The 11,764-nt window shown below is 40.1% G+C and overlaps 1 protein-coding gene across 1 annotated transcript in view; it reads right to left on the reverse strand.

Moving 5' to 3' along the window:
- Positions 1-11,506, reverse strand: part of CCDC112 (coiled-coil domain containing 112) — a 28,223-nt gene extending 16,717 nt beyond the window's left edge. The window contains exons 1-2 of the mRNA XM_069492251.1: positions 11,308-11,506; positions 561-682 (exon numbers count right to left, since the gene is read on the reverse strand). Coding sequence (XP_069348352.1) covers positions 561-682; positions 11,308-11,424 — 239 coding nt within the window. The 5' untranslated portion in view covers positions 11,425-11,506. The remainder of the gene's footprint in view (positions 1-560; positions 683-11,307) is intronic.
- Between the last annotated feature and the right edge of the window lie 258 nt (positions 11,507-11,764).

Consider the following 11,764-nt stretch of genomic DNA (forward strand, 5'->3'; position numbering starts at 1 on the left):
AAGAACAATGGCTTTCACAGTGGTTAGAGCCAGGCTGAGTCCCTAAATCAACCATTTACTAATCATATAACCAATGGAAAGATATTATGCTCTATGATCCTCAACACCCTCATTTGTAAAATAAGAATAATAACAATTTAAATATATGATGCACATCATTTGTAAAGCACTTTCATACATATATAATAAAAAAACGGAAAACTATTCACTTACTCAAAAATATATACCAAGTACTTAACTATACAGTTGTAAAATGAAAATGTACTCAATCTGTTTTTGATACACAAAATTCAAAGAAATAGCTGGTTTGTTTCCCTTGAAATACACAGATTCAAAATATAAAAATAAAATTCAAAGAACTCTACTTATAATTAACTTTATATTAAATAGCTTATTATCATTTGCCCATTTCACACCTCCCATATTTCTCTTGTTATATTTGACAGGCCAGTGACTAGAATTTTGTAACTTAATCTGGTAGGGTGGAATGGAGTTAATTTTGTATTGTCTATTGTATAATGACGAGTAATGTTATTTGAAAATAATATTCCTATACTTACTGATTTTTCAACTTTTCTGCTGTGCGTATGAATTCTGCTTTCTTAGTTCGATTAACTTTCTGCTTCCAATTTTGAAGGTGAAAAGAACGAATTCCACCTGAAGTACTAAAACAGCCATCATTCTGCACAGAGAGCAAAAAAGAATTTATCATCAATAATGATAAATAAACAGATGAATATGGAATTTTTTTAGAGAGATAAAATATCAATAGTGGAGTTTCTTGGAAGATAATTTTGGGGCCAATCTTACTTAATTTTTAAAAGCACATTTTTGAAAGAAGGACAATCTACCTTAAAATGTTAAACTAAGTAAAAAATGTTAAATGTCCAGCGATTATCTACAAAATAATCTAATTCATTCAGTTGGTCATCTAACAAATATGTGTTGATCACTCTGATGTGACAGGGGCTGCGTTAGGCACCGGGGAAACAGTGATGACCCACACTGATACGTCCCCTGCCTTAAAGTCTAGTGAGGGAAAACAGATTTAAAGAGAAGTAGACAAGCAGTACAACAAACAAAAACTCTATCAACTGCAGTAAGTGCTATTAAGGAAATAAACAATGCTGCTGAGATGGAGAAAGTGGGTCAAAGGTTTGCTTTTTCAGTTAGAATGGCCACAGAAGGTTTACTTGGAGGAATGACTTTAAGAAAGAATGGAGAGCTGGGTGCCGTGGCTCATGGCTCACGCCTGTAATCCTAGTACTCTGGGAGGCCGAGGCGGGAGGGTCACTTGAGCTCAGGAGTTCGAGACCAGCCTGAGCAAGAGCGAGACCCCGTCTTTACTAAAAATAGAAAGAAATTATATGGACAGCTAAAAATATATATAGAGAAAAAATTAGCCGGGTGTGGTAGCGCATGCCTGTAGTCCCAGCTACTCAGGACGCTGAGGCAGGAGGATTGCTTGAGCCCAGGAGTTTGAGGTTGCTGTGAGCTAGGCTGACTCCATGGCACTCTAGCCTGGGCAACAGAGTGAGACTCTGTCTGGAAGGAAGGAAGGAAGGAAGGAGAGCAGGCCATGAACAGAAAGCAGTAGGGAAGGCTGTTCCAGACAGAGGGACCAGGATATGCGAAAGCCCGAGGGCAGGAAAGACTTTGGCTAGCTCAAGCAGAGAAAGGGCAACTGTGACGTGACATTAGTAAAGGTGGGGGAGCTTGGTAGGAGATGAAAATAGAGAGATAGGTGTGCCAGATCACACAGACATTTTAGGTCACCTAGAGAGCATCTGGATTTTACTGAAGGATTTTGAGCAGGAGAATGCCATAATACATTTAATTCTTTAAGAAAATTTTTTTGGCTGTTTTTTTGAGAATGGGTGGGAGGGGTGGGTGTGGGGTAAGGTAAGACTGGAAGCAGGAGGATCAGAGAAGTAGCTGGTACAGCAATACAGGCAAAAAATGATCATGTCCAGGACTACAAGGATGATGGGAATTAAAAGTAAGAAGATTGTGTTTTAAATTGAGATATAATTCACATACCATAAAATATATCTGTTTAAAGTATACAGTTCAGTAGTTTTTAGTATATTCACAAAGTTGTGCAACCATCACCACTATCTAGTTCCAGAATATTTTCACCCTATCAAAAGGAAACTTTGTACTCATTAGCAGTCACTCTCCATCTCCCCTCCTCCCAGCTCCTGGCAACCATTAACCTATTTTCTGACTCTATGGATTTGCCTAATCTGGAGAATTCATAAAAATAGGCTCTCAAAATATATGACCTTTTCTGTCTGGCTTCTTTCACTTAGCATAATGTTTTCAAGATTCATCTGTGCTGTACTGTGAATCTATACTTCATTCCTTTTTATGGCTGAATACTACCCCACTATATGGATCTACATTTTGTTTATCCACTCATCAGTCATTAGCTGAAGGACAACTGAGGTATTTCCACTATTTGGCCAATATGCATAATAGTATAATATTATACTATGAACGTTTATGTACAGGTTTTAGTGTGCATGTATTTTCAATTCTCTTAGGTATATATTTAGCAGTGGAATTTCTAGATCATAAGGTAACTCTAGTTTTTTACTTCACCATTTTAAAAACTGAGTTGCCCCTTTATTTTTGAGTTAGAAGCATTCTTTATGTATTCTGGATATAAGTCCCTTATCACTGTGGTCCCCAAGTCCTGGGCTGTGGACCAGTACCAGACTGTGGCTTGTTAGGGACTGGGCCACAGAGCTCCACTGCCACCCCCACCACCCCCTATCCTCCTTTGGGAAATACTGTCTTCCATGAAAATTAGGAAAGGGGGAGGGTGCACAGCAGGCAGTGAGTGGTGGAGCGAGAGTGAAGCTTCATCTGTACTTACAGCCGCTCCCCATCACTCACATCACTACCAGAGCTCTACTCCCACCCATTTCAGTGGAAAAACTGTCTTCCATGAAACCAGTCCCTGGTGCCAAAAAGGTTGGGGACTGCTGCCTTATCAGATATATGATTGGCAAATATTTTCCCCATTCTCTGAGTTGTCTTTTCACTTTCTTGATAATGTCTTTCAAGCACTTAACTTTTTGAAGAACTGCCAAACTGTTTTCTACAGTGGCTATACTATTTTGCATTTATACCAGTAAGGTACGGAGGGTCCAATTTCTCCACACCCTCATCAATACTTATTATCTATTTTTTATTATAGCTATCTTAATGGGTGTGAAGTGGTATCTCACAGTGGTTTGGATTAGTCCATAATGACTAATGAAGTTGAGCATCTTTTCATGTGTTTATTGGTCACTTCTTTTCAGGAATGTCTATTTAACTCCTTTCTAATTTTTAAAATTGGGTTGTCTTTTAATTGTTAAATTATTAAAGGTTATTAATATATGTTAAACAGTTTTTATGGGAGGCCATTGTTTTGGACTGTGCTCCTGAACTAGGCCTCAACAGACATGCCAATCAAAATAGAGCCTTAAGTAACACATAATCAAACTGAAACATTAAGAGGTAGATTCCCAAACAGACCAATTTATCCTGAAAATAGGAGATTGACAGCAACTAATCAGAAAGGGCCCAATCACACACAGCATAACCAATCACTTTTTTCTATTGTTCTGTTTCTTTGTTCCTATCTTACAAAACCCACTGTTCTGCCATGCCCTGTGGGAGCTATTATTCTATTTTATAGAATAGAATGCTGACCCAATTCATGAATCACATATAAAAGCCAATTAGTTCTTTAAATTTGGTATAATTTTGTTTTTTAATGTATATTTTCAATGTAAGATCCTTATCAATATGTGATTTGCAGGCCAGGCATGGTGGCTCATGCCTGTAATCCTAGTTCTTCGGAGGCTGAGGAGTGAAGATCACCTACTTGTGGCCAGGAGTTCGACACTAGCCTGGACAACAGAGAGAGACCCTGTCTCTCTCTACCCCCCCAAAAACAAAAACAACAACAAAAAACAGCTGGGCATGATGGCATGTGCCTGTAGTCCCAGCTACTACTTGGGAGGCTAAGGCAGGAGAATCACCTGAGCTCAAGAGTTCAACGCTACAATGAGGTATTATTGTACCACTCCAGCCTTGGCAACAGAGCAACACACTGCCTCAAAAAAAAAAAAAATGCATATATATGATTTGCAAATATTTTTGCCCATTCTATGACTTGTCTTTTCACTGTCTTGATAAAGTTCTTTGAAATATATAAGTTTTTAATTTTGATGGAGTCCAATTCATATATTTGATCTTTGGTTGCTTGTGCTTTAGGTGTTATGTAGAAGAACCCAACCTGGTCAAAGGTTATGAAGACTCAAGCCTAATTTTATTCCAAGAGTTTTATATCTTATATTTAGGTTTCTGATCCACATTAATTTTTATATATGGTGTGAGGTAGGTCAACTTCTACATGTCGATATCCAATTGTCCCAACACCATTTGTTGAAAAGAGTACTTTTTCCTTGTTGAGTTGTCTTGGTAAACTTGTTGAAAATCAATTGCCCACAAGTGTAGGTTATTTCTTGACTCTTATTGATCTATATGTCTATCTTTATGCCAATATCACAGTGTTTGATTACTGTAGCTTTGATGTAAGTTTTTTTGTTTGTTTGTTTTTTGAGAAAGGGTCTTGCTCTGCAGCCAAGGCTAGAGTGCAGTGACATGATTATAGCTCACTGTAACCTCAAACTCCTGGGCTCAAGTGATCCTCCTGCCTCAGCCTCCTGAGTAGGTAGGACTACAGCTATACCATGCCTAATTTTTCTTTTTTTGCAGAGATGGGTCTTGCTATGTTGCCCAGGTTGGTCTTGAACTGTTGGGCTCAAGCAATCCTCCTGCCACAGCCTCCCAAAGTGCTGGGATCACAGGTGTTAGCCACCACTACCTGGCCTGAAGTAAGTTTTGAAACTAAAAAGTGTGAGCCCTCCAAGTTTGTTCTTTTTCAAGACTATTTTAGTTATTTTTGGTATGTTGCATTGTCCACATGAATTTTAGAATCTGCTTGTAAATTTCTGCAAAAAAAAAAAAAAAAAAGCTGAAATTTTTATATAGTACTGAAACTGTCAATCAGTTTTGGGGAATAGTGCCATCTTAACAAAATTAAAATTTCAAAGTCATAAACATGAAATATCCATTTATGTACATCTCTTTTAATTTCTTTCAATAATGTTTTGAAGTTTTTAGAGTATAATTTTGTTCTTTTGTGAAAATTCACTCCTATGTATTTTATTCTTTGTGATACTATTGTAAATGGAATTATTTTCTTAATTTCATTCTTGAATAGTTCATTGCTAGTACACAGAAATACAATTGATGTTTGTATACTGATCTTGTATGCTATAGCCTTGATGAACTTATTTATTAGTTCTATTAATAACAGTTTTTTATGGATTCTTTGGGATTTTTTATAAATAAGATCATGTCCATGTCATCTGTGAATAAAGATCATTTTACTTCTCCTTTTCCAATATGGATGCTTTTTATTTGCTTTCTTGCCTAATTGCCCTGACTAGAACTTCCAGTAAATAAACTGGCAAGAGTGGACAATCTTGTCTTATTCCTGATGTTATGGGGAGAGCTTTCCATCTTTCATCATTAAGTATTATGTTAGCTGAAATTGTTTCACAGATGCCTTTACCAGGTTGAGGAAGTTCCCTTCTGTTGCTAATTTGTTGACTGTTTTTATCATGAAAGGGTGTTGGATTTTGCCAACTGTTTTTTCTACTTCTACTAAGACGACCATGTAGTTTTTTTCCTTGATTTTATTAATACATCATATGTTGAACCAACTTTTCATGTCTGCAATAAATCCCAGCTGATCATGTGTATAATCCTTTTCATATGTTGCTAGATTTACTTTGCTAATATTTTGTTGTGGATTTTTTGTGTCTGTATTCACAATAGATACTAGTCTGTATTTTTCTTTCTTGTGAATGTTTTTATACGATTTTGGTATTAGGGCAATAACGGCCTTAGAGAATAAGAAATACTCTAATGAGAAACGTTCCCTCCTCCTCTATTTTCTGAAAAATGTTACAAACAAAAAAATACATTTATGCTGGCTATTAGATTTACCTATACATTTACCTTTACCAGTGCTCCTTATTCATATTATTCTTCATGTGGATTTACTCTCTAGTGTCTTTTTATTTCAGCTTGAAGGGCTTCCTTTAATATTGGTTATAGGGCAGTTTTGCTGGTGATGAATTCTTTGTTTTTTGTTTATCTCAGAATGTCTTAAATTCTCCTTCATTCTTAAAGGATAATTTTGCTGGACAAAGAATTATTGGCTAACAGTCCTTTTCTTTTACCATTTGACTATGTCATCCTCCTGCCTTTTGGTGTCCATGGTTTCTGATAGGAAATCACCTGTTTAATCTTATTAGGAATCCCTATATGTAATTAATCACTTCTCTGGTGGCACTTTCAAGATTTTCTTTTTGTCTATGCCTTTTGATCATTTCATTATGATGTGTCTAGATATGAAGTTCTTTGAGTTATTCTACTTAGAGTTTATTGAGCTCCAAAACTGTGAAGATTAATGTTTCTCATCAAATATGGAAAGTTTTCTGCCATTATTCCTTCAATCGTTTTGTCCTTTTTGCCCCTTTCTCTCTTTTCCTTAACGGACTCTCATTATGCATATGTTAATATGCTTAATGGTGTCCACAGATCTCTGGGGCTTTGTTCATTTTTCTTCATTTTTTTTTTTTTTTTTCCTGTTCTTCACTCTGGATGTACTGAATTGACCTATCTTTAAGTTTGCTAATTTTTTCTTCTACCAGCTCAAATCTGATACTGAGTCCTGGCTAATAAAGTTTTTATGTGAGTTCTTACATTTTAACTCCAGAATTTCTATATGATTCTTTTTTATATTTTTTGTCTCTTTATCAAATTTTCTATTTGGTGAGATATCATTCTCATATTTGCTCTTAGTTCCTTACAAATAGTTTCCTTTAATTCTTTGAACATATTTAAAATAACTTTTAAAGTCTATGTCTAGTATGCCCAATATCTAGTCTTCCTCAGAGAGTTTCTTTTTAGTGCTCTTTCCCCCCTGTGTGAACCATACTTTATTTCTTTGCATGTCTCATAATTTTTTTTTGTTAAAACCTGACCACTTAAAATAATATAATGTGGCAACTCTGAAAATAAGATTCTCTCTACTCCCCAGAATTTGTTTTGCTGCTGTTTATTATTGTTGCTGTTTGTTTAGTTAGCTTAGTTGGGTTGGCTTGGTTGTCAGCTAATAATTGGTCAGAGGTTTCCTTACATGCTTAAACCAGTAAGTTTCCTAACCTTTGCTACCTTTAGGAAAGGGGATCTGTGCATGCTAAGGCACACCTCCAACACTCAGGCAGGTAGTTTACAACTCTACCTTAGCTCTTTCCTTTTGCCTGCACAGAGTTTCAAAGTCAGCCAAAGATGAGGGCATAAGGACTTCTCAGGTCTTTCCTGGTATTTCCTATTGCTGCAGGCAAATTAGTTTACCATGAAATTAGTGGCTTAAACAACACAAATTTATTCCCTTATAGTTCTGGAGGTCAAGTCTAAAATCAAGGTGTAAACTTGTAGGCCATTATGCCAAGTGAAATAAGTCAGGCATGGAAATACAAATACCAAGTGATCTCACTTATACTGTATGTGGAATTAACTACAGAGTACAATGATGGTTACCAGAGGGTGGATGGAAGGGAAGGAAGGGAATGGGCAGTTGCTGGTCAAAGGGTACAAAGTTTCAGGCAGACAGGAAGAATAAGTTTTGAGATCTATTGCACAGCACGTAGATTACAGTCAATAATAATGTACTGTATATTTCAAAATAACTGAGAGAATTTAAAATGTCTCACCACAAAAAATAAGTGAGGTGATGGATAATTAGCTTGATTTAAACATTCCACATTGTATACACATATCAAAACATTACACTGTATCCCATAAATGCATATAATTATGATTTATCAATTAAAAATAATATTAATAAAAAATAAATAAAATCAAGATGTTACCAGGGCTGCATTCCTTCTGGAGGCTTCAGGGGAGAATCTACTTCCTTATCTTTTTTCAGCATCTGGAGGCCCCACCTTTATTCCTTGGCTCGTGGGCCCTTCCTCACATCACCCCATCCTCTCACTTTCATCATCACATGTCCTACTACTGATTCTGATCTTCTTGCCTCCCTCTTATAAGGACTTTTGTGATTATACTGGGTCCACGCAGATAAGCCAGGATAATCTCCCTAAGATCCTTAATTTAATCATATCTGCAAAGTCCCTTTCACTGTGCTAAGTTACATATTCACAGGTGCTGGGGATTAGGAAGTAAATACCCTTGGGAAACCATATTCAGCCTTCCACACCTGGACATACACACAGCTCTATGCATGTGCATGACCTTCTAGAGGAAAACCATGTTGAGTGATCAGTCAGAGGAGGAATGTAGTTATTACTGAAGGGCTACTCCAGGCAGCCAAGTCCACAAAATTCAGCTCATCAGAGAGAAGGTCATTAGAAATTAAACAGAAAACACAGCCCTATCCTGGTACAACACCAGCATTACACTGGTGTGATGCTCGTAGAGATACTTCAGAAAAGTCATAATTCAGCAACTAAAATAATCAAGACAACAGTAGCTGGGAATAAGAGGGAAATGGCATTTAAGAGGAGGATAAAGAGATTTGTGGTCATCAGTCTTAAAGGGCAATAGCTAAGAGGAATTATGAAAAAATAATATACCAGTATTAAAAAGTGGAAGAGATACCAGAGATCTCTCTCTCATGCACACAGAGGATAAGGCCATGTGAGGACATAGTGAGAATGTGGCTGTCTACAAATCAGGATGGGAGGCCTCACCAGAAACCAACACTAACAGCACCTTGATCTTGGACTTCCAGCCTCTAGAACTATGAGAAAATAAATACATTTCTGTTGTTTTAACCACCCAATCTGTGGCATTTTGTTATGGAAGCCCTAGATGACAGAAACTTTAGATATTTTGGTGGACATTTCTAATTGTCATCAAGAAAATTAATCTCTTCTCAAGCAAACGTAAGTTGGTTTCAGTATTAAGGGTTAATAAGAATATTCACTCATTTAATCATATGACAAATATTCAAGTTTGGTGTTAGGCTGTAGTATTTGTATGTGTAAGTGTGTGTGGTATGGCGGGGGAATTACAAAGATGGATAACACATAAACTCCTCAAAATTATCACAATATAGCAGACGGTGATCCTAATTTTTTTTTTAAGCCCAAACACATTTCAGGAATTCTACCTCAATACTGTAGTGATTTTCAGCTATTTCCTGCCTTCGCTACTAAAGTGGTGAGTTGGTATAAAGTAGTGTTTCTCAATCTCAGCACTACTGACATTTTGAACTGGATAATTCTTTGCTGTGGAGGGTTGTCCTCTGCTCTTACCCTGGCCCCCGCCACTGTGGCAACCAAGAAACGTCTCCAGATGTTGCTAAATGCTCTCTAGGGCAGTGGTCCCCAGCCTCTTTGGCACCAAGGACTGGTTTCATGGAAGACCATTTTTCCACGGACTGGGGTTTGGGGAGCGGTTTGGGGATGATTCAAGCACATTACATTTATTACGCAGTCAAACCTCTCTGCTAATGGTAATCTGTATTTGCAGCTGCTCCCCAGCGCTAGCATCACCGCCTCAGCTCCACCTCAGATCATCAGGCATTAGATTTGCATAAGGAGGGTGCAACCTAGATCCCTCACATGCACAGTTTACAGTAGGGTTCGAGCTCCTATGAGAATGTAATGCTGGTGCTGATCTGACAGGAGGTGGAGCTTATGCAGTGATGCGACCGATGGGGAGTGGCTGTAAACACAGACAAAGCTTGGCTCTCAACTCACCTCCTGCTGTGCGGCCCAGTTTCTAACAGGCCATGGACTGGTACCAGGTCACAGACAGGGAGTTGGGGACCATAGGTCTAGGGGACTGACATTATGTTTCAAACAGCTCCAGAGGTGATTCTGATCCAAACCCTGGAAGGGCAAATACCACCTCTGAGAATCGCCACAGTGGAGTGATAAGGGGTAGACCAATAACAATTTCAGGCAACTTGTAAGAAATGCAAGTCAGGAGGTAAACATGGCTATAAGAATTTAGGGAACAAATCACTCTGAACTAGAGTAAGCCAGTAGGGTTTCATGGAGAAAGCCAACAAGGTGGCTAAACAACTGGGGTCACCCATTTTTTAAATATAGTACTTAAAAAAATATTTTGTATATTACATATTTTTATATATTTTATATTTTTTCCTGAGATACTTGGCCAGAGTTAGCATAATAAAGAGAATTACAGAGGATGTGAGAGAAAACCTGCCTGAGCTGGAATTTCCTTAACTGTAAAGACACTGTGTTCCCTTAGAGGAGGAAAAAGAGCCTGTGCCCAGCTCACACCTGCCTTCCTTCGGGTTTGGACTGACCCACAAATACTCCGAGAATGCTACTATGTTGCAGGCATTACACAACGGGCACAGTTCTTGCTGCTAGGAATATAATACTGAATAAAACTTACCCAAATTTCTGCCCTCATGAAGCTTACATTCTCACGGGGTGGAGGATGTGAAGAGAAAGCCAATTAAAAAAATACAAATAAAATATGTAACGTATCATATGGTAATAAGTGCTATGGGGAAAAATAAAATCAGAAAAGGGGACTAGGTGTGCTGGGTAACTGGGTTCCGTTTAGGGAGATGACAGAAAGTCTCACTGAGCTGAGGCATTTGAACAAAGATATCTGGTCCTCACCGCGGAGAAGGGGGTCCCGAGCCGATCTGTGGAAACACCTCTGCCTCGTACCGTCCCATATTTCATTGCTCCTGTGTTCCCAGTGCCGGTACAATAACCGAGCCGCCACCAATTACTGAGCACCGAGTCTTGTCTCCAACCAAGCTCTGCGCCAGGGGCTCCCCAGACCCGGTCGCGGCTCGGGGAGGTGCACGTTAGTAGTCCCAATTTTTAGAGAAGAAATGGAGTCGCGGGGAGGATATATTCCTATCACACGGCTAGGAAGAGGCAGAGCCGGGATTTCCACGCAGGTCTTCCTCGACTCCAAACCCACATGGAGGTGGTTCTGTAAAAGCTCTTAAACGCACGAGCCAACAAAGAGCAACGCCCGGCGCGTGCCAGGCCGCGGGCAAAGGGAGGTTAACGCCGCGCCTCCCGCCCCCGGGCGGCGCTGCAGGAACACCTGTTCAGCGGGGGCCCGGGACCCGTCCCGCCTTTGGGGCCTGCACCTCCGCGGCCCCACGCCCACCGCCAGAGCGGCTCTCGGCCCTCCTCGATTTACCTGTTGCGACGCCGGCGTCGCTCCCACGCCCGTCCCGGTGGCCGCGCCCGCCCCCGCCACAGCCCCGGCTACCGCGGTGGCTGCCGCCGCCACCACGACCGTCGTCAAGGCAGCCATGTTTCCTCGCCTGCCGCCCCAGCCGCGGCGCCCACCCGGACCTGGGGCTCGCGCCCGGCTCGCTCGCGCCGCTGCCGACCGCTCCCCGAGGCTCCGCCGGGACGCCGGGCGGGGCCGGGCGCAGGGCGGAGCCGGGTGCGGGAGGGCGCGCGATGGGGGGCGGGGCGCGGCGGGGCGGGGCCGGGGGCGTCGCTCTGCCCCGACAGGGGTTTGTGCATTTTTGCAGGCAACTGCCTACTCTGCCCGCCTAGTCCCATATCTGCCAAGAAAATTCACTGTCTTCGTTAAATTTTATTCGTGTCATACCCAATATATATATTTTTACGTGGTAAAACTGCTT

This window comes from Eulemur rufifrons, chromosome 17 (genome assembly GCF_041146395.1).
Source record: "Eulemur rufifrons isolate Redbay chromosome 17, OSU_ERuf_1, whole genome shotgun sequence".
Taxonomy (NCBI): Eukaryota; Metazoa; Chordata; class Mammalia; order Primates; family Lemuridae; genus Eulemur; species Eulemur rufifrons.